The sequence below is a fragment of the Podarcis filfolensis genome (genome assembly GCF_964270895.1).
Source record: "Podarcis filfolensis genome assembly, chromosome: 18".
Lineage (NCBI taxonomy): Eukaryota > Metazoa > Chordata > Lepidosauria > Squamata > Lacertidae > Podarcis > Podarcis filfolensis.
Genome location: NC_139622.1, coordinates 11,790,709 through 11,812,172, shown reverse-complemented (window position 1 = coordinate 11,812,172; position 21,464 = coordinate 11,790,709). Strand labels below are relative to the sequence as shown.

The 21,464-nt window shown below is 49.9% G+C and overlaps 1 protein-coding gene across 1 annotated transcript; it reads right to left on the bottom strand.

Annotated features, from left to right (window-relative positions):
• Positions 1-10,098: 10,098 nt before the first annotated feature.
• PLPPR3 (phospholipid phosphatase related 3) lies at positions 10,099-21,438 on the bottom strand. The gene is made up of 8 exons (XM_083594526.1): positions 20,816-21,438; positions 17,456-17,595; positions 16,794-16,979; positions 15,762-15,891; positions 14,961-15,156; positions 14,085-14,142; positions 12,897-13,070; positions 10,099-12,106 (listed from the first exon to the last, which is right to left on the bottom strand). Exons 2-8 carry the CDS (start codon positions 17,528-17,530, stop codon positions 10,814-10,816), a joined length of 2,112 nt encoding a protein of 703 aa, XP_083450652.1. The 5' UTR covers positions 17,531-17,595; positions 20,816-21,438; the 3' UTR covers positions 10,099-10,813.
• Positions 21,439-21,464: the final 26 nt, after the last annotated feature.

Genomic DNA, 21,464 nt, shown 5'->3' with positions numbered 1-21,464 from the left:
TTTTTGCAAACAAGCAAAATACCCCCTCTCCATTAAAATAAAAAATTGAATGTCCTGCAATTTTAAGATTTTTTTTTTAAACTATCCCTGCATGGCAATGAAATGTTAATTATCAGATGTCTGGAGCGATTGTGCCTTCGGCCACATTGCAGGGGTCTCTATAGCAACCCCAGTGGGAAAAAGCACAAAGGGAGTGGGGGGCTGGATATTGTATTCATGTCTATGTTTTTTTTTCTCTCTCTCTCTCCCAGCAAGCTCTTTCCCGGTACAGCAAAGTCCTCTGTTGCCATAGAAAGCGCATCAAGTGTTTTTTGGGGGAGCTATTGTTAACAGAAAAATCTGAGGGCTCCCTTGGACAAAAACAAAGACACCAACCAGGATAACTTGGAGCAAAACAGCAGCCTGTAGGCTTGGCCTTCATTGAACTGTTGCAACAGGGTGCTCCCCTCACTTGCAGGAGAGAGGAAAGACACAGAAAAAATGGTGTGCAAGGTCTTATAAAGACTTTTGAAATTGCCACCCTGTAGATCAAGCCCCCCACCCCCAGAAACATCATGCATACATCACAAAAAGGAGGGGTTGAGGGAGGAGTTGTGGTGGTAACCTGAGTGTCCTGTCACCTGGCTGGTTCCCCCTTTCCCCTTCCCCATGAGTACTTTCCAGGTGACAGCGGGGAGTTTGCAGTTTCCTGCCCCCAGAGGGAAGATCTGATCATTGTCCTTTGTTCCAGCCTGTGCTGAATCCACTCCCATATGCAAGTTCTTTGTGATCTTGATGGTCTTCTGTCTGGGACCATCAGGGTTGGCATAGCAACTGGGCAGGGCTCCTGTGGGTGTGCTGGTATGCTCAAGGGATTATGGCTGCCCTGTATCAAACCTTCCCCATTTTGTGGTCCTTCCTTCATGGATTAAAATAAAAGTGGAACAGTGCAAATCCGATGTATGGTTGATTTTCTATGAATTTATAACGGATGTGTAGCGTATGTAGTGTGTGAGTGTGTGTGAAGTGTGTGAAGTTTGTACCAACTGATTGGGGGAGGGGTTTCCTGCTACACTATAAACGAGCCTTTGCAAAAAGACGCTTTCGCTGGATTTGGAGGGGGCTATCCAGCAAGGAACATAAGCTGCCTTTATGTCAAAAAATTGCACGAAACACATATTTTGCTGTTGTCTGCAGAAAGGGCCGGGAGGGGGGTTCTTTTTTAACTACCTGGGGGGCACATGCCAGCAATGGACAGAGGGCGAAAATACATAACGCTTGGGCTCAGATATCTATACTGGTTTACCTTCCTGCCGGAGCGGTACCTATTTATCTACTTGCACTTTGACGTGCTTTCGAACTGCTAGGTTGGCAGGAGCAGGGACTGAGCAACGGGAGCTCACCCCGTCATTGCGGGGATTCAAACTGCCGACCTTCTGATCAGCAAGTCCTAGGCTCTGTGGTTTAACCCACAGCGCCACCCGTTTCCCAAAAACCCCAAAACTTACTGGAGCGTATATGTGGAATACTTCTTTCTTGAAATTTAATTTTAAAACGTTTTGTTTTTTTAAAAGAAAAGATCTGCGGATTGTTCCTGGCAGAGTTTGACGACTTGCATGGAACCTGAATTATATGTCAAAATGGAAATGAAATTTCATTACATTTCTAGCTTGGCTCCCCAACCTGAGCTGCTCAGGGCGTTATGGTAGCACCCAATCTCTTGGAAGGGGAGACAGAGAAGCCTGATGTTTGCAGCGAGAGATGCTCCTCGCGGTACCCGTTGCCGCGGCAACGGCGAGGCCAGCCGCCGAGGGAGCGCATCTGTCTTCATCGCAAGGGAGTTGTGAGAACGGCTGCATGCGATGTGGGAAAAGCGAGGCGGGGGGACGTTGCCCAGGGGGGGACACCTCCCCCCCCAAAAAAGCTGCTTTCCATCTATTCCGCCCCCTCCCCTATTAGAAGACCTCAGCAGGCATTGTGGGCCCCATGACCTCAGAGCTATTCGCTTTCCACCCCCCCTCTGCTTTCAAAATCCCTCTTTTTCTCCCACGCTCGGTCTTGTTTGCCATGGCAACCCCATCCGTCCGCCCCCCACCCCTCTCTGGGTGCCCGCATTTAGCATTTAGTGTGGGTGATACACACTCCCTCCTTCCCTAACCTCTTCCATGTCGGTGTCAGATCAGGAGGAGATGGGTGCATTAGTCACTCTTGCACATTGAATTTGTTCATCCTGGATAAACGGAGCGATTATTATTATTATGTTATGGGGGGGGGGAACTTGCTCCTTTTCCCTTATGGTGTATCCAAGATCCCATCTAGAGTCCTTAAGTGGCTTCCCTGTCGGTAGGAGGAAACGACAGAGGTCAAGCAGACAACACAAAAGGAAAGAGGGAAGAGGAGGGAAGAGGAAAGCAAGCTAGCTCAGGCTCCGACTCTTCAACTTGTCATTTCTGCAACCTCCAGATGTAATATCTGGTTATGAAATATGAGAAACGTGAGGCTGGACCAGGCAGATCTTTCCTACAAGTTATTTAGGAAATAGAGGACATATTTGCATGCTCTTAAAGGTAAAGGGACCCCTGACCATTAGGTCCAGTCGTGACCGACTCTGGGGTTGCGGCGCTCACCTTGCTTTACTGGCCGAGGGAGCCGGCGTACAGCTTCCGGGTCATGTGGCCAGCAGGACTAAGCCGCTTCTGAACCAGAGCAGCGCACGGAAACGCCGTTTACCTTCCCGCCGGAGCGGTACCTATTTATCTACTTGCATTTTGACTTGCTTTCGAACTGCTAGGTTGGCAGGAGCAGGGTCTGAGCAACGGGAGCTCACCCCGTCATTGCGGGGATTCGAACTGCCAACCTTCTGATCGGCGAGTCCTAGGCTCTGTGGTTTAACCCATAAGAAAAAATCTGCTCCTTTTCGCTTATGGGGCATCTAAGAACCCGTCTAGAGTCCTTAAGCGGGTTCCCTGTCGGTAGGAGGAAATAACAGAGGCCAAGCAGAGAATATTGAGAAGCAAAGCAGCTTGTAAGCCTGATCTTTATTGAACTGTTGCACGATGATTCCAGGATCATCCGCGGGCTGGGTTGAGAAGGCGATTGGGCCAGATCCAGCCCCCGGGCCTTAGTTTGCCTACTCATGCCTTAGGTTATCTCCCACGTGGACTACAGCCATGCGCTCTCTGTGCGGCCACCTTGGAAGGTGACCCGGAAACTGCAACTAATCCAGAACGCGGCAGCTGGACTGGGAGCGGCTGCCGAGACCACATAACACCGGTCCTGAAAGACCTGCATTGGCTCCCAGGATGTTTCCGAGCACAATTCAAAGTGTTGGTGTTGACCTTCAAAGCCCTAAACGTCCCAGTATCCCTGAAGGAGCATCTCCACCCCGGACACCAGGGTCCATCTCCTGAGGGCCTTCTGGCGGTTCCCTCCCTGCGAGAAGTGAAGCTACAGGGAACCAGGCAGAGGGCCTTCTCGGTGGTGGCGCCCTCCCGCCAGATGTCAAGGAAATAAACAACTACCAGACTTTTAGAAGACATCTGAAAGCAGCCCTGTTTAGGGAAGTTTTTAAATGTTTGGTGTTTTACCGTGTTTTTAATATTCTGTTGGGAGCCACTCAGAGTGGCTGGGGAAACCCAGCCAGGTGGGTGGGGTATAAATAATAAATTATTATTATTATAAGTTATTATTTTATTATCCTCCACCTAAGTAGCAAGAGGCACTGCGCCAGCAGCCAGGCAAAAGCGCTCCCTCTTCTTCCTTATATTCCTGGAGTTACTTGCGTACGTCTTAAAGTGGTGCCCAGGTTATGCAGGTAACAACTTACGGGATTCCAGTTGTGTCCTATTAACCTCCTGGAAACATAAAGCCATGCTCCGATTCAGATCTGTTCATTTCAGCAGGTCTACTCTGAGTAGGGCATAGCGGCATAACACTCAGTGGATTTGTAACTGGCTGACTGACCGAACCCAAAGGGTGCTCATCAATGGTTCCTCTTCATCCTGGAGAAGAGTGACTAGTGGGGTGCCACAGGGTTCTGTCTTGGGTCCGGTCTTATTCAACATCTTTATCAACGACTTGGATGATGGACTCAAGGGCATCCTGATCAAATTTGCAGATGACACCAAACTGGGAGGGGTGGCTAACACCCCAGAGGACAGGATCACACTTCAAAACGACCTTGACAGATTAGAGAACTGGGCCAAAACAAACAAGATGAATTTTAACAGGGAGAAATCTAAGGTATTGCACTTGGGCAAAAAAAATGAGAGGCACAAATACAAGATGGGTGACACCTGGCTTGAGAGCAGTACATGTGAAAAGGATCTAGGAGTCTTGGTTGACCACAAACTTGACATGAGCCAACAGTGTGACGCGGCAGCTAAAAAAGCCAATGCAATTCTGGGCTGCATCAATAGGAGTATAGCATCTAGATCAAGGGAAGTGATAGTGCCACTGTATTCTGCTCTGGTCAGACCTCACCTGGAGTACTGTGTCCAGTTCTGGGCACCACAGTTCAAGAAGGACACTGACAAACTGGAACGTGTCCAGAGGAGGGCAACCAAAATGGTCAAAGGCCTGGAAACGATGCCTTATGAGGAACGGCTAAGGGAGCTGGGCATGTTTAGCCTGGAGAAGAGGAGGTTAAGGGGTGATATGATAGCCATGTTCAAATATATCAAAGGATGTCACATAGAGGAGGGAGAAAGGTTGTTTTCTGCTGCTCCAGAGAAGCGGACACGGAGCAATGGATCCAAACTACAAGAAAGAAGATTCCACCTAAACATTAGGAAGAACTTCCTGACAGTAAGAGCTGTTCGACAGTGGAATTTGCTGCCAAGGAGTGTGGTGGAGTCTCCTTCTTTGGAGGTCTTTAAGCAGAGGCTTGACAACCATATGTCAGGAGTGCTCTGATGGTGTTTCCTGCTTGGCAGGGGGTTGGACTCGATGGCCCTTGTGGTCTCTTTCAACTCTATGATTCTATGATTCTAACCCCTCTGCCTTCTGCAGCGGTTGTGGAGTTTATTGCTGCGGGGATGATATTGTGCATTGCTGAATTATTATTATTTTTTGCACGGTTGTTAGGCGATGTGTTGACACTGATCGCCGATGGCACCCTTCGCCGTCAACTGCCCTGCGTCCTTTTTTTAACACCGGGCGGTATATAAAACTTGAAAAATAATGGCATCTTTGGCGGCAGAGGGCCTGAATCGAGAGGACTGGAGGCAGGTGGCTGAAGCTATTCGTAGTTAATCCCAACACACACCCTGGCCAGATGTTGACTGGCTAAATATATAAGTTGATCCTTCTCAGCTGTGACACCAAATACTCTGGAAGGTTTGAAAGGAAACCTGGAAATTATAGCTCTGCAAAGGGGAATGAGAAGTATCTTAGCAACTCCCAGCAGACAACGGAATTAAGGAAGATTTTGTTTCCCCCCCTGAAAGTCCTGTTGTGGATTTGCAGAATCTCAACTCCTTTTGGTGCAGAATTTTTACGAGTTGTTTCTGTGTGCGTGGGGTGTGGGAAATCCCCTTCTCAGAATATCCACCCGGATATTGCAGATTTGGCCATTTCCTCTGCACAAAACCGAGGCGGAGGAAGGCATTATGGTTTCTCCAGCTGCCGGGGAAAAAAAAAGAGGATTCTGGTGTTTTTTTCCTCGCCGCCAAGCTGAGCTCTAATTAGCTTTGTGCGCCCAGATAAAAAAAGCAAGCTTCAACGAGGAGATATTAAAGGCTTAGCTGCTTTGGAAAGGAGTAAATCGCAAAGGGCGAAAGTGTTTTTTCTTGCCAAACTCCCGGGAGACAGCAAACAGAGAGCGATGGTTGCAGAATGGCCTGGGATTCCCCGCCGTGATGATGCAACCTGGCTTTCAGATTGCTCTGTGTAGCTGTGCATAAGTGACATTTCCAGGGAAACCAAATTGCTCCTTTACGAAGCTATTGTACTACCAATTTTACTGCATGCTTGTGAAACGTGGCCCGCTTATAAACACCATCTGCAGCTCCTCGAAAGATTCCATCAACGGTGTCTCCGAAATATTTTACACACCACTTGGGAAGACAGGCAAACTAATGCCAGTGTACTGGAAGAAGCAAACATCACCAGTGTTGAAGTGATGATTCTTCAACATCAACTTCGTTGGCCTGGTCATGTTGTGCGGATGCCTATCGTCTTCCAAAGCGACTACTCTATTCCAAACTTAAAAATGGAAAGCGTAATGCTGGTGGTCAACAAAAGAGGTTTGAAGACTCTCTCAAGGCAAATCTAAAAAAATGTAGTATGAACACCGACATCTGGGAAACACTGGCCTGCAAGCGCTCCAGTTGGAGAACAGCCTTGACCAAAGGTGTCGTGGGCTTTGAAGACACTCGAACTCAGGACGCAAGGGAGAAACGTGCCAAGAGGAAGGCACGCTTGGCAAACCCTCACCGGGATCAACTCCCGCCCGGAAACCTATGTCCCCACTGTGGAAGGACGTGGGGATCCAGAACTGGCCTCCACTGTCACTTACGGACTCACTGCTAAAACCGTGTTCATGGAAGACAATCTTTCTCGGCTACAAGGCATCGCCGAAGAAGCTGAAGAGGTGTGTGCCGAGTGCGAATTGCGACTTGGGGTGCTGCCTCGATCTGGAAAGACGCCAGGCCCATAGCTCATCTCGGTGAATTATTATCAACACCCAACGCCTGTTCTTCGTGAGCGGTTGATTTGCAACCTCTGTAAAGCACTCTGGCTGCAGCAGCAGCTATACCCAAGCAGACTCCGATGGAGGAAGTGACAAAGCACAGTTCCCACCGCCGACCCCGCCATGCTCTCGAAAACCATGCACTTGGAAATCGGTCCATGATTAATTTTTATTTCTCGGTGACAGAGCAAAGCTTCCCAAAATATCTCAAAGGCAACGACCCACCTGACACCTGAATTGCAGGGGTGGGCTCCAAGTCTCCTGTTTCTGCCCCCCATTTATATATATATTAAAAAATGTTCACAGGGCTGGTGGATGCATTGCAAATCACGGCGCCGGCGGGACCATGGAGGTTTGCAGCGGCACATTTAAATTGGCACCTGCCAATTGTACGCAAATCGGCATCTTCTTGCTCCTTGAAAGTACCAGGGAGAGAGGAACCTTATAAATGCCTTTAATGTCCACCTTGTGCCCATTTCTCCCCCCATGCTTCCCCATTCAAAAAAGGACCCCCCTTTCCTACCTAACCACTTCCCCATGCCATTTGTTGGGGGGCCCTATTAAAACAACAACAGCCCCCCTATCATCTTCCCATAAGGTTATACATTCCTTCCTCGCAGACATAAACGCTTCTATCCATGCCAACATTCCCCTTAAGACGGCGGATCCTGCACACAGCGCTCGGGTACCCAGCCGGCGTCGCTATGGAAACAGAGGCCCAGAATTCCCGGAGGCCTTTTGGGAACCCTCCACAATGCTGGGTACTCTTCCCCTCCACCTACCCCAAACTATATATATATATATATATAGGATTCGTCACAGACTTAAGTCCTACTGAGACCCATTGAAATGAATGGGCAGGACTAAAAGGCCAACTCATTTCAATGCTTAAGTCTCAGTTGGGTATAGCTCCTAAGTTGCATTCCCTCCAACGTTTCTCCCCTGAAAATAGGGACGTCCTATTCCATCCCCTCCAACGTTTCTCCCCTGAAAATAGGGACGTCCTATTCCATCCCCTCCAACGTTTCTCCCCTGAAAATAGGGACGTCCTATTCCATCCCCTCCAACGTTTCTCCCCTGAAAAGAGGGACGTCCTATTCCATCCCCTCCAACGTTTCTCCCCTGAAAAGAGGGACGTCCTATTCCATCCCCTCCAACATTTCTCCCCTGAAAATAGGGACGTCCTATTCCATCCCCTCCAACGTTTCTCCCATGAAAATAGGGACGTCCTATTCCATCCCCTCCAACGTTTCTCCCATGAAAATAGGGACGTCCTATTCCATCCCCTCCAATGTTTCTCCAGTGAAAATAGGGACGTCCTATTCCATCCCCTCCAACGTTTCTCCAATGAAAATAGGGACATCCTATTCCATCCCCTCCAACGTTTCTCCCCTGAAAATAGGGACGTCCTATTCCATCCCCTCCAACGTTTCTCCCCTGAAAATAGGGACGTCCTATTCCATCCCCTCCAACGTTTCTCCCCTGAAAATAGGGACGTCCTATTCCATCCCCTCCAACGTTTCTCCCCTGAAAATAGGGATGTCCTATTCCATCTCCTCCAACATTTCTCCCCTGAAAATAGGGACGTCCTATTCCATCCCCTCCAACGTTTCTCCCCTGAAAAGAGGGACGTCCTATTCCATCCCCTCCAACGTTTCTCCCCTGAAAAGAGGGACGTCCTATTCCATCCCCTCCAACGTTTCTCCCCTGAAAAGAGGGACGTCCTATTCCATCCCCTCCAACGTTTCTCCCCTGAAAAGAGGGACGTCCTATTCCATCCCCTCCAACGTTTCTCCCCTGAAAAGAGGGACGTCCTATTCCATCCCCTCCAACGTTTCTCCCCTGAAAAGAGGGACGTCCTATTCCATCCCCTCCAACGTTTCTCCCCTGAAAAGAGGGACGTCCTATTCCATCCCCTCCAACGTTTCTCCCCTGAAAAGAGGGACGTCCTATTCCATCCCCTCCAACGTTTCTCCCCTGAAAAGAGGGACGTCCTATTCCATCCCCTCCAACGTTTCTCCCCTGAAAAGAGGGACGTCCTATTCCATCCCCTCCAACGTTTCTCCCCTGAAAAGAGGGACGTCCTATTCCATCCCCTCCAACGTTTCTCCCCTGAAAAGAGGGACGTCCTATTCCATCCCCTCCAATGTTTCTCCCCTGAAAATAGGGACGTCCTATTCCATCCCCTCCAATGTTTCTCCCCTGAAAATAGGGACGTCCTATTCCATCCCCTCCAACGTTTCTCCCATGAAAATAAGGACGTCCTAAGGGAAAGCAGGGTATTCTGGGATCAAATCAGAAACTAAGACGGCTTCTGTATGTCCAGGACTTTCCCTGGAAAATAGGGACCCTTGTGGGGGGTCTGCCCAGAAGCTGTCCTAACAACAAAGTCCAAAGAAAGGACAGCCTTTTCCGCTAGGAACGATTAGGTGCTTGCTTAAAAATGCAATTCCGTCAAATTGGCGGAAACCTTGGCTACTTCCTCTTTCAGGAAACTCCCTCGCTTGAGCAGGAAGAGGATAAATTACGGATAATCGTTAAAGGGGTATTCAGTTTTCGGCAGCGAGGGCATTCCTGGTTTACTTAAACTTCCTAAACCGGCCTTGTTAACCTGACGCCCTTTTGGATGTCGCCGGACTCCGAATCCCATCGGCAGGAGTCTAAGAACATCTGGAACCGAGTTAAGGTAACATCTGGTTGTCTATAGCAGGCTTCCTCAAACTCGGTCCTCCAGATGTTTTGGGACTGCAACTCCCATCCAGTGGTCAGGGATGATGGGAATTGTAGTCCAAAACATCTGGAGGGCCGAGTTTGAGTCTGGTCTATAGGAATACGGGATTTCACGGTAGCAACTTCCAATTTTGATGTCTCGGTAACGTTGCATCTTGAAACTGAGCCCCACTCCTCCCTCCCCATCCCGCCCCCCAAGTTAATAAACCCATCTCATGCGAAGGGGGGGTGCTGCCCCCTCTACAACCCCAAAGGCCCCCCCATAAGGCTATACATTTTACATTCCCTCCCTACTCCAACCACTGAGCCATGCCACACTATAAACCCTCATAATACGTATATCTCCCCATCACATTCTTAGGGGCATGATGGAATCTGTTCCAGAAGCCTCGTGACTAATAACGGCCGCCGTTTTTTTCCAGACAGGGCAACCGAAGTCTCCCCAACCCCGCTAGTGCTGCCTTCGCTTTGTGCCAATTTTGGGGGGAGGGCAGAATCCAGCGCCCCAAGAATGCCCCCTTCGCCTGCCCCAAACAAAACGTATCGGCCTGATAACTTCTGATGCTTGCTGGGGGGCCTGCCAACAGCCAGAGCCCCCAAGGACAGGGGCAGTCTATCTCCAGAGACTAAATGCTTCGGGTAAACCACATTTGTCGCCTCCTAGTATAATCTGGAGAAACCCAGCCAGATGGGCGGGGTACAAATAATAAATTATTATTATAATCTCCTTGGCCGCTGCAGGGAAAAACAGACACGACGGACTCTTCTGCTCCCCCGGCACCCTAGCCGGACATCCCGTCTTTTTCCAATACTTTTATCATCCTCCTCTTCTGTCTCTTTTGGGCACCCCAGGTATTTACAGACTCCCTCCCTGCTTTCATTGGAGACAAAGAAAACATCTCCGAATCATCACCGGTAGGGAGGTGTCATTTAGCAAGCTAAATTACCCGCCCACCTTGACTTTCCAAATACGACACACCCTCCCAAAAATGCACGGGCTCCAGGGCGATGGGAGATCGTACCAAGGGGTACAGTTCTGTGTCCCTTCCGTAATGTTTAAACCACCCAACTCCAGGCTCCCCGCTCTGGCCGGCTTTACAATCAGTAGTTACGAATAAATTACACTTGTCCTGAAAATCAACAGCACCGGTAATTTGTCAGGTATTTTTTTTAAAATCCCTTCAGCGGTCCCTCAATGTCCCCGCGATAATCCATAAGAGGGGCAGGCGATTCCTTGTCTAAAGAACAGCAGGAAATCCCCAAAATTTGGTCCACAGAGCTTCCCCAAAGTAGACACCGGATCCCCGCTGTTCAACGCTCGGTAAACGGAGATCTTTGCCACGGAGACGGCGACCGAAATCAATTTTATTTTCGGAAACGTGGGGAGGAATCGTTCCCATCCCGTTTCGGCACCTAGTCTTTGAACCGCCGGTTGGCCTGCATCTTCTTGTAGAAGTTTTCTGTCTCCTCCGCCTGGCCGTCCTTCTCGCCGACTGTCAGGCTTGTCGGCTTGCGGCGCAGCGTCGACTCGCGGCTGGGCCCCCCGAGCATGTTTTCCGCCGGGCTGGTCTCTCCGCCCCCCACTCCCGCCGCTACGTTGATGGTGGCCACACTGCCGTACCGCGGCTCATCTTGCTCGATGTCGCTGACCGACGACCCCGGGGAGACGCCGGCGCTCTTGGCCGGCCGGAAGCCGCGGAAATCCTTGGCCATGTCATTCAGCTCGTAAGTGTCCGTCCCGTCCGGCACTTTCTGGGTGGCTTTCCATTCCCATGGCCCGTTCCCGGACGACAGGTGCACGACCGGATGGTGCGGGGCGTGCGCATCGATGGTGACGACGCTGGAGCTGTCCCTTTCCGACGGCGACCGGTACTGCGAGGAATCGGAGCTGGTGGACGACGAAGATGTCTCCGAGTGTTTGGGTGTCACCGAAACCATCCCTGGCTGCTTGGACATGGCGATGACCTGCATGAGGCGCGGCGGGTTGGCCACTCTCTGCGACGCCGACCCTTTCTCGGCCATCATCATCCATTTTGCCCGCACGGCCGAGCTGCTCTTGGGCGAAATGTTGGCCCCCGCGTTCGCCTGGCTTTCTTCGGGGATGTGGACCAGCTGGGTCGCTCCAGGTCTTGGCTGGATGAGGACCCGGGGACCCATGGCGGCACGCTCGGCCGTCCGGGCCTGGACAGTGGGGTACAGCGACGGCGGGATATGTTCGTCGTCCTCTCCGACCAAGCAATCGGAGCCGACCCGCCGGGCCACTTCCTCAGCCAAGGTCATCCCCCGGCCTTCGACGGACTTTTGCTTCCATTCGGTGATCAGCTGCTTGGAACGCGAGGCGTCCACGGGGACGTGGATGGTCATGTGGCGCCGGGCGGGGTCGTCCATCGAGGGTGTGTTGACCCTTGGCAGTGTGTTGCTGAAGGTGACCATGTTCTCCTTGCCCATGGGGCTGCGGGGGGCCAGGAGGTCCACATCAACGCTGGCCCGCTTCAGGCTGCCTAGGGAGTTCTTCTCACGCTGGACCTGACGGTTGATGCCCTCCAGCCGTGTCTGCGGGTTCAACTCGTCGGTGCTGACCGACTTGTTCTGGTGGTAGACCGAGTCGTGGCCCCGCTGGGTCAGGGCCCTCAAAGCGTCCTTGGCGGGGGGGTTGGATGGGGCCTTCTCGGCCGGAGCGCGGAAGTTGCCCACGGCGTGGTAGGCCTGTTTGAGGGCAGAAAATGACAGATGTTAAAGACTGGTGCTGGATTTACGTCTAAGCTAAACAAGCTACAGCTTAGGGCCCTGCTCTCCTGGGGGACCCCAAAAAAATTAAAGGGGAAAAAAACTGGATGTACATTTCCAAAATATAAGATTTAAAAAACAACAACCTCATCCCTCATCCCTCCTCATCCCTCTTTCCTTTTGTGTCATCTGCGTGGCCTCTGTTGTTTCCTCCTACCAATAGGGAAGCGACTTAAGGACTCTAGATGGGCATGGGTAGGCAACCTAAGGCCCGGGGGCCGGATCCAGCCCAATCGCCTTCTCAATCCAGCCCCCACGGATGGTTTGGGAATCAGTGTATTTTTACATGAGTAGAATGTGTCCTTTTATTTCAAATGCATCTCTGGGTTATTTGTGGGGCCTGCCTGGTGTTTTTCTACATGAGTAGAATGTGTGCTTTTATTGAAAATGCATCTCTGGGTTATTTGTGGGGCATAGGAATCAGTTCATAATTATTATTATTTTTCAAAATATAGTCCGGCCCCCCACAAGGTCTGAGGGACGGTGGACTGGCCCCCTGCTGAAAATGTTTGCCGACCCGTTATAGAACTTACCAGCACAAATTAGGAAGGATATTAATAAACAATATATCCTCTCCTGCCTCCCTGAACATTCTCATGTGTTCGCCCACCCAGGCCCCGACTCGCCGTGGACCTCTTGAGCTTGAGGTGCCCCCAAACCCCGTGTCCCCCCAAAGTCCGGGAAAGGGGTCTTAGGAGAAGAGACTTGCCAGATAGGCTGCGATGCCGGACCCGATCAGGAAACCCACGTAGACATCGATGGGGTGGCTGCGGTACTGTGTGATCTGTGTCAGGCCGCAGACCCCGGCTGCGATGGCAAAGGCGAAGACCAGAATGGGTTTGAGGAGCTTGGTGCTGTCGGAGATGATGGAGTTGAAGTACATCTGCAAAGATTGACGGCGGGGGTCGTGAAGGCACTCTTTGAAACATAATAAAACATCACACTTTCCAAAAAAACAACTTCCCGGTCCAGGGCTGCCTTCAGATACTTTCTAAAAGTCAGATAAATATCTCCTTGAGGGCGTTCCACAGGGCGGGTGCCACCACCGAGAAGGCCCTGTGCTTGCTTCCCTGTAACTTAACTTCTGCCAGAAGACCCTGGGAGCTGGACCCCGGCGTCCGGGATGGACGATGGGGGGTGGAAATGCTATGGACTCATTGGGGGCATGGCTGTGTGCTCCTGTTGCGGGAGCACAGCTAAGGGGGCCACCACAATTAAGCTCCTGCCCTTCAACATTTGCCGCCGCGCCGTGGAAAACAGGGAAGGGAGTTGGAAAAATGACAAAGTATACATGCTAAACTTTTGAAAACGTAATTTTAGGATGGAAACCCTGACAAAAGAACAGTGGCAAGAGAAATGGATGAACTACGCAGAACTGGCTAAACTGACATACAAACTGCAAGATAAGGACAACTGTGACTTTAAAGAAGAATGGAAACTTTTCACAAATTACTTAGAAAGACAACAAAATGAATGGGCAGGTTTTGAATAAGCATGCACAGATTTATTGACTGATAACACGGTAGACAGATAATGTAAGGATGTGTATAATTTTATAACATGCAGAGAATAATATGTACTGAGAAATCGGAGAGAGTTGCTGAGGGAAATCTCTGGGGGAGGGTTTGGGGGGTGGAAAAAAGGGTGGAAATAATGAATATGATATGTTGAAATTGCTAATAAAAACATTTTAAAAACCCAAAAACGTAATTTTAAAGATTGCAAAATTCGCCACCCTCTTGCGAAGGCTTGAAACGGAAGCGGATTGAGGTGGGGGGCTTCTTGCAGCCCAATACTCAACCCCACCCTAGCCTGGATCACAGAGATAATTCCCAAGAATCAGCAGCCGATTTTGATCATCCAGCCAGCGGATCATGGACGGGGACCGGAGACTCACCGACACGTAGACGGCGGCAAAAGCGGAGAGCGTGGCGTGCTGGGAAGGGAAGGTTTTCCTGGGGAAAGGAAAGGGGGAAAAGGAAATGTTACATAGAAGCAATTGCTACAGGCTGGGGTGCAGAGTGGGGGCGATTTGGGAGCCCCCGCTTAGGTCCAGCGGGCGGCGGTCACCACCGGATTTTTTTTAAAAATACTTTTTATTGTCATTTTCCAAAAAAACCCCAACAAAATAAAACAATCTTTACATTCATTCTTAATGTCGTCTTATTTACATTGCGCTAAATCGCGCCTCGACTTCCTTCCCTCCCAGTTGCTGTTTTCATAATGTACATCTCCTCTTACAGTTTCACAAGAATTATCCTAATCCTGCCGTAGTTCTTAAACTTCTACAGTTCAATTCTATATATGTCATAAATTTACTCCATTCTTCTGTGAACTTTGACCCTTTTTGGTGTCGGATTTTATTTGTCATTATTGCTAATTCAGCATATTCAAAAAGTTTTACCTGCCACTCCATGACTGTTGGAATCTCTGATGACTTCTATTTTTGTGCTACAAGGACCCTAGCTGCCACCACTGCATATTGAAATAACTGATGGTCTTCTTTTTTTATTTCATCCCCTATTATCCCTAATAGGAATGCCTCCGGGTTTTTTTGGAAGGTGTATCTAAAAAGTTTCTTTAATTTATCATATATCAAGTTCCAAAATCTCTTCATTTTCTCGCATAGCCACCACATATGATAAAGGTCCCCATCTTTATTTTTACATTTCCAACAAACTTTGTTTCCCGTTTTGTACATTTTCGCCAATTTGACTGGGGTAATATATTACCCCGGTCACCACCGAATTTTGGAACAGCATCCCGGACTCACCTGGCCGAAAGGATTGCGTGCTGGTCTTGCCCCGAACAGATGTCCTGCGTGATGTAAGGATTGGCGTCGCAGGAGATGCCCAGAAGGGTATAGTTGGGCTTGCAGACAGTCAGGAAGAACGGGGCGTGGTACCCCGTGGCCAGCTGGATCACGTCCGTCACGAGGGCCGTGGCGCAGAGACCGAAAACGTGGACACCTGCCGGGACATAAAATATTTGTTTCTCGCAGGGATGGAGCCCAGGGGCGCAAGCCTGGGCATGGGGTCCTTATCCAGCTCTCCAAACTCATTTCTGGTGCCAAGCCAGGACCGCAGACAGGGCCGGATTGAGGTTTGACGCGGCCCTCAGCTCCTGAAGGGAATGGGGCCCTTTCTATGTCCAGCTGTCCTTTGTCCGCAACAAATTGTCACTTTTTGTGTGTGTTGAATATATGTTACATGGTCATTTATGGACTTCACAGGTATCTCAAGACATTTGCACATCACAAAAGATGTGTTTTATCAAAGTCATCGTGGGACTGAAACGCCGTTAAGAAGAAGTATATTAATAGGTAAAGGGGTAAAGGGAGATAAAACGTCAAAGTGCAAGTAGATAAATAGGTGGGAAGGTAAACGGCGTTTCCGTGCTCTGCTCTGGTTCGCCAGAAGCGGCTTAGTCCTGCTGGCCACATGACCCGGAAGCTGTACGCCGGCTCCCTCGGCCAGTAAAGCGAAATGAGCGCCGCAACCCCAGAGTCGGTCACGACTGGACCTAATGGTCAAGGGTCCCTTTACCTTTTACCAGAGGATGGGGATGAACTTACCCACGAACCGGACCGTCCTGCGGAGGAAGGAGTTGAAATTGCAGCCACCGGCGTTGATGCTGCCCTCGGAGCTGGCGCGGCCCTTGACGTTGGACTGCAGGCAGTAGATGATGCCTTCGCCCACCATGATCTGAGAGGGAGGGAGGCAAGAGGGGCGGGGTCAGAGCAAGCCCCTCCCCTCCAGTGACTTCTCCGCTCAGGTGGGTGGGGCTTGTTGACAAGGGATGAGAGGGGATGGAATAGGACGTCCCTATTTTCCCTCTTTTCAGGGGAGAAACGTTGGAGGGGATGGAATAGGACGTCCCTATTTTCACAGGAGAAATGTTGGAGGGGATGGAATAGGACACCCCTATTTTCAGGAGAGAAACGTTGGAGGGGATGGAATAGGATGTCCCTATTTTCATGGGAGAAATGTTGGAGGGGATGGAATAGGACGTCCCTATTTTCAGGGGAGAAACGTTGGAGGGGATGGAATAGGATGTCCCTATTTTCAGGGGAGAAACGTTGGAGGGTCTGGAGGTATCCAACCCCCGAGTCATATGAAGGCAGGCCTGTATATTATTTTGTTTGTTTGTTTGTTTAATGTTTCATTATGTTTTTATATGTGTTGGAAGACGCCCAGAGTGGCTGGTGTCAGATGGGCAGGGAATAATAATAATAAGCTTTCATGTGCATGCACACTTCTTCAGATATCTGAAGAATTGTGCATGCACACGAAAGCTCATACCAAGAACAAACTTAGTTGGTCTCTAAGGTGCTACTGGAAGGAATTTTTTTATTTTGTTTCGACTACGGCAGACCAACACAGCTACCTGCCTGTAACTAGAATTATAATAAGGTAAAAGGTAAAGGTAAAGTACCCCTGCACGGCTAAGTCTAGTCAAAGGCAATAATAATAATAATAATAATAATAATAATAATAATAATAATGTCTCTATCTACCCACGACCCACAGATTAAGAGCCTCCTCCTCTACCGACTGTAGCTATAATAAAAACCCAAGAGGGAAGGAGGGGCCGGAACGCTACTTACGGAGGCTGCGGGGGCCGCGAAAGCCAAGCTGAGAAGCATGAGCAATGGGATCATCTCTTCATTGGTCTCCACGTAGGGCATGGAAAGGGCCCGGTCGTAACACTGGAAGCCCACCTTGGCGGGCTTGAAGAGGTCCGTCAGCTCCAAGAAGTAGAGCGTCACAATCGAGGAAGCCACAATGGGCAGCTGGGAGACAAAAGGGAGAGAGAGGGAAGGAGCAGGCGCTATCTTCTGGGTAAAGGTAAAGGGACCCCTGACCATTAGGTCCAGTCGTGGCCGACTCTGGGGTTGAGGCGCTCATCTCGCTTTATTGGCCGAGGGAGCCGGCGTACAGCTTCCGGGTCATGTGGCCAGCAGGACTAAGTCGCTTCTGGCGAACCAGAGCAGCGCACGGAAACGCCGTTTACCTTCCCACCGGAGCGGGACCTGTTTATCTACTTGCACTTTGATGTGCTTTCGAACTGCTAGGTTGGCAGGAGCAGGGACCGAGCAACGGGAGCTCACCCCGTCATTGCGGGGATTCGAACCACCGACCTTCTGATCGGCAAGCCCTAGGCTCTGTGGTTTAACCCACAGCCCCACCCGTGTCCCATATATATAGATATATAGATAGATAGATAGATGATAGATAGATAGATAGATGATGGAAAAGTTCTGCTTACCTCGACAAAGTAGAAGCAGGGAAGAAGAGTCATGCTGTCTTTCGGAGCCTTGGCCTTGTCCTTTGCCGAGATCATGGTGTCAGCGGTGGGATTCAGAGGAATCTGGTGGGTCGGGATCTCAGCCTAGGTCCTGCTCATCGCTGCCGCGGGACATCACAGTGCCGAAACAAGCAGGAGTTAAAATCACAGAATTGTAGAGCTGGAAGGGAACCCCGGCGGTCATCTACACCAACCCCCTTTGTCCGGCATGGGACTCAAACCCACAACGATGAGCTTAAAAGTCTCAAGCTGACCTATCCTGGTTGGATCCAATTGAGCCCTAATCAGAGGAGACCCACTGAAACCAACGAGACCAATAATAATAATAATAATAATAATAATAATAATAATATTTATACCCCGCCCATCTGGCTGGGTTTCCCAAGCCCCTCTGGGCGGCTCCCAATAGAATATTAAAAACACCAAACATTAAAAGCTTCCCTAAACAGGGCTGCCTTCAGATGTCTTCTAAAAGTCAGGTGGTTGTTTATTTCCTTGACATCTGACGGGAGGGCGTTCCACAGGGCAGGCGCCACCACCGAGAAGGCCCTCTGCCTGGATCCCTGTAACCTCACTTCTCGCAGGGAGGGAACCGCCAGAAGACCCTTGGGAGATGGAACCAGGTGTCCGGGGTGGATACACTCCTTCAGGGATACTGGGCCGTTTAGGGCTTTAAAGGTCAGCACCAACACTTTGAATTGTGCTTGGAAACGTCCTGGGAGCCAATGCAGGTCTTTCAAGACCAATGTTATGTGGTCTCGGCGGCCGCTCCCAGTCACCAGTCTAGCTGCTGCATTCTGGATTAGTTGCAGTTTCCGGGTCAGCTTCCAAGGTAGCCCCACGTAAAGCACATGGCAATAGTCCAAGCGGGAGATAACCATGATAATAATAATATAGATTAGAGAGAGGTGTGCGTCAAAATTATCCCTGTCTGAAGGGAGGGTGCCACCACTGAGAAGGCCCTCTGCCGGGTTCCCTGTAACCTCACTTCTCGCAGCAAAGGAACCCCCAGAAGGCCCTCGGGAGATGGACCCTGGTGTCCAGGGTGGAGATGCTCCTTCAGGTCTACTGGGCCGTTTAGGGCTTTCAAGGTCAGCACCAACACTTTGAATTGTGCTCGGAAACGTCCTGGGAGCCAATGTAGGTCTTTCAGGACCATTACTCTGAACTTGACTAGCGATGCATCCAACCAGCTAAAATCCACAGGCGTGGGCAGACCGTAGGCATATTGATTTTGACAGGTCTACTCTGAGCGGGACTGACATTGGATCCAACCCTATTTAAATGCATGCCCATCTCTCCCCCCCGCCCCCCGGTCCTATAGATCCGCTGTCTGTCAAAATGACCCATTTAACGCCCAAATCGATACCCGGAGTTCCAGCGGTCATAGCAGAGATCACAGACCCTTAATAAAAAGCATGGGGGCTTATTGCAATCCTATTTTTTGGGGGGGGGGTTGTTGTTGTTGGCCATGCAGCCTGCCATCAAGGGAAATGATCGCTTTAGGTACATACGGACACCCAGAAATTTGGCACCAGATTTAACAGACTACAAGATAACATCATATATTTGGTGCCCCTTTGCCAGGTGTAAACGCAAACTCACCCCTTTTACCTCCCTTATTAATACTTTACATTGCCTTTTTTTAGCGTTTTAATATCATTATTTTATATCTCTCACAGTCTAAAAATACATTGTTTTCGATTCTATATTTAATAGTGTACTTAATATATTATAATTTCCCATCTATCTCCATTAGTTAAGTCCCTATATGTAAGCCATATCGCCTCCCTATTTATTTTTTTGATTGCCATTACCTCTGTTGGAGACAAGCACCGCGGAGTCTTTTGTTCCAATAGGTCTTTATAATATTCCCACACTTTAGAAAGTGATCTCCCCATTATATGATTGCAAAATCCTGTATGTACTTTCCCTTTCTTGTGCCATAAATATGCATGCCATCCGAATCGATTATCATGCCCTTCCAGATCTAACATATCTGTATTTTCTTATTTAATCCACTCCTGCACCCAAGTAACGCAAGAGGCTTCATAATACAGTTTGAAATATGGAAAGGAGAAACCTCCTCTTTCTTTCTTTCTTTCTTTCTCTCTCTCTCTCTCTCTCTCTGAAACATCTCTTGCCCAACATCGATCTTGAAAGCCACAGCAGACAGCATTCGAAATTAGCCAGGCGTATTTCGCACTCGGCTTTGGGCCGTTTGCCACCGAGTGAAGATTCTCGGATGCCAGGATGACACCTGACGCCTCCGCCATCTGGGGATCCTCGGACCTGGATTGTTTTCACACACTTAAAACCCCACCCTGTAGAATTCCATCTGTTATATTTTACTTGCACAATCGGAATGAATTTCAGGAACCGAAATTCTACTTCTGTGCAGCCTGGGAAGTGTTTCAGGGTCCGTTTCCATTCAGCAATCCCAGTTTGAGAAATCCTACAAGGTCCCAGCACCCTCTTGTACCAGCCCCTGGAACTCGCAGATAGACTTCATATACACATGGAGGTTCCATTTGCTGGCCGACACCAATAATCAGCGTCTAAACTGCCCACTCCCTTTCGAAAGAAGGCGGAGAGCTCTCTGGTCAGCGGCCGAAATAAACCGATTCATTCCGAAGGCGGGCAAGGAACCACCAACACCAGCATCTTGTGGCGGTGAGTTCCGAAGGAACCCGCAACCCAAGGTGTGTGTGTTTTCTCCCCCACAGAGCTAATGGATGCTTTCGGGAGTTACAAGTGGCCAAACAGCCTCACCCATCCTTTTTTAAAGAAAAAATCTCTTTACCATTTCAAGGACCGAGAGTCTATAAGCGATCGATCGAGCGATCGATCAATAAAAATACTCATCACAGGATAAAACGGGGGGGGGGGTCTTGTTGGGTCTCAGACCATTCCCACCCCCAAACCCAAAAACCCAAGTGATGTGTGGCTGGGAATAATCGCGCTAATAATAATGGACTATTCTGCGATTTATTTTCTCCTTTTATTTTTTGGGGTTGGATATTTTGCGGCTATTGTTCGGGGATGGGTTCTAATAGGACAATGCAAATGTGACAGAATGAGCTGGGGGGAGAGAGAGAGCCCCCTGCTTGTTTTTTTTTGGGGGGGGGGTCTCATTGCAGTCAGCGTGACACAGAGTCCAAACCATCCCTTTGTCTGGAGACGCAAAATGGGGTGGATATAGAGACGCCTGGATTTGCGTGCGAGCGAGCGAGAGAGAGAGGGATGATGGAGGCAGAAGAAAAGAAAGAAAACGAGGGGAGGGGAGGAAAAACAGTTTTTAAAAAATAAAATCAAACTTACCTGCCCGGCGCATCTGCGAGGCACCCCCCGATTTGCAGCTGGAAACGGGGCGGGGGCGCGCGCGCATCTAGGGAGGAGGTAACCCTCTCCAAAATAATATAAAAATCTTATCTCGCCCCTTTTTGCCGCTCCGGGATGCAAAAGGACATTCCCATCGCCGCCTCTTGCTGGGATTAGTGGCGAAGGGGATGCATGCTTTTTAAAAAAGGGGGGGTCTCCTTCCAGTTTTAGATTCCGCCCACCACCACCGGGGGATTTTGGAGAAGAGCGAAAAAATAATCAATTCTCCTTTATCCTTGGTTTAAAAGGGTCTGAAATTGGAGAGGTTTTTTTCAAAATCCGGGGGGGCGGGCGCGTGGGTTGGCACTGGAAGAATGACCACCTGCACCCCACCAAGGAGAGAGGGGGGGCTCAGGAACTGGGTGGGGGGGGGGTTCAGACCGCCTCTCTTTCCCTGCGCTCTGCGCTAGCCAAAAATGGATAGGATGGTTTTCTCTCTTTCTTTCTCTCTAGCCCCAGCTCCTGCAAGCCTGAGCACAAAGGGGCGAAAAAGAGGAGGGGGGCCCCGCTGGTTTGATTTGTGGGTGGGGGGGAGAGGCGGGGGAGGCGGTGGGTGGCGGCTCCTCCGCGCGCGCGTCTCTATCTAACC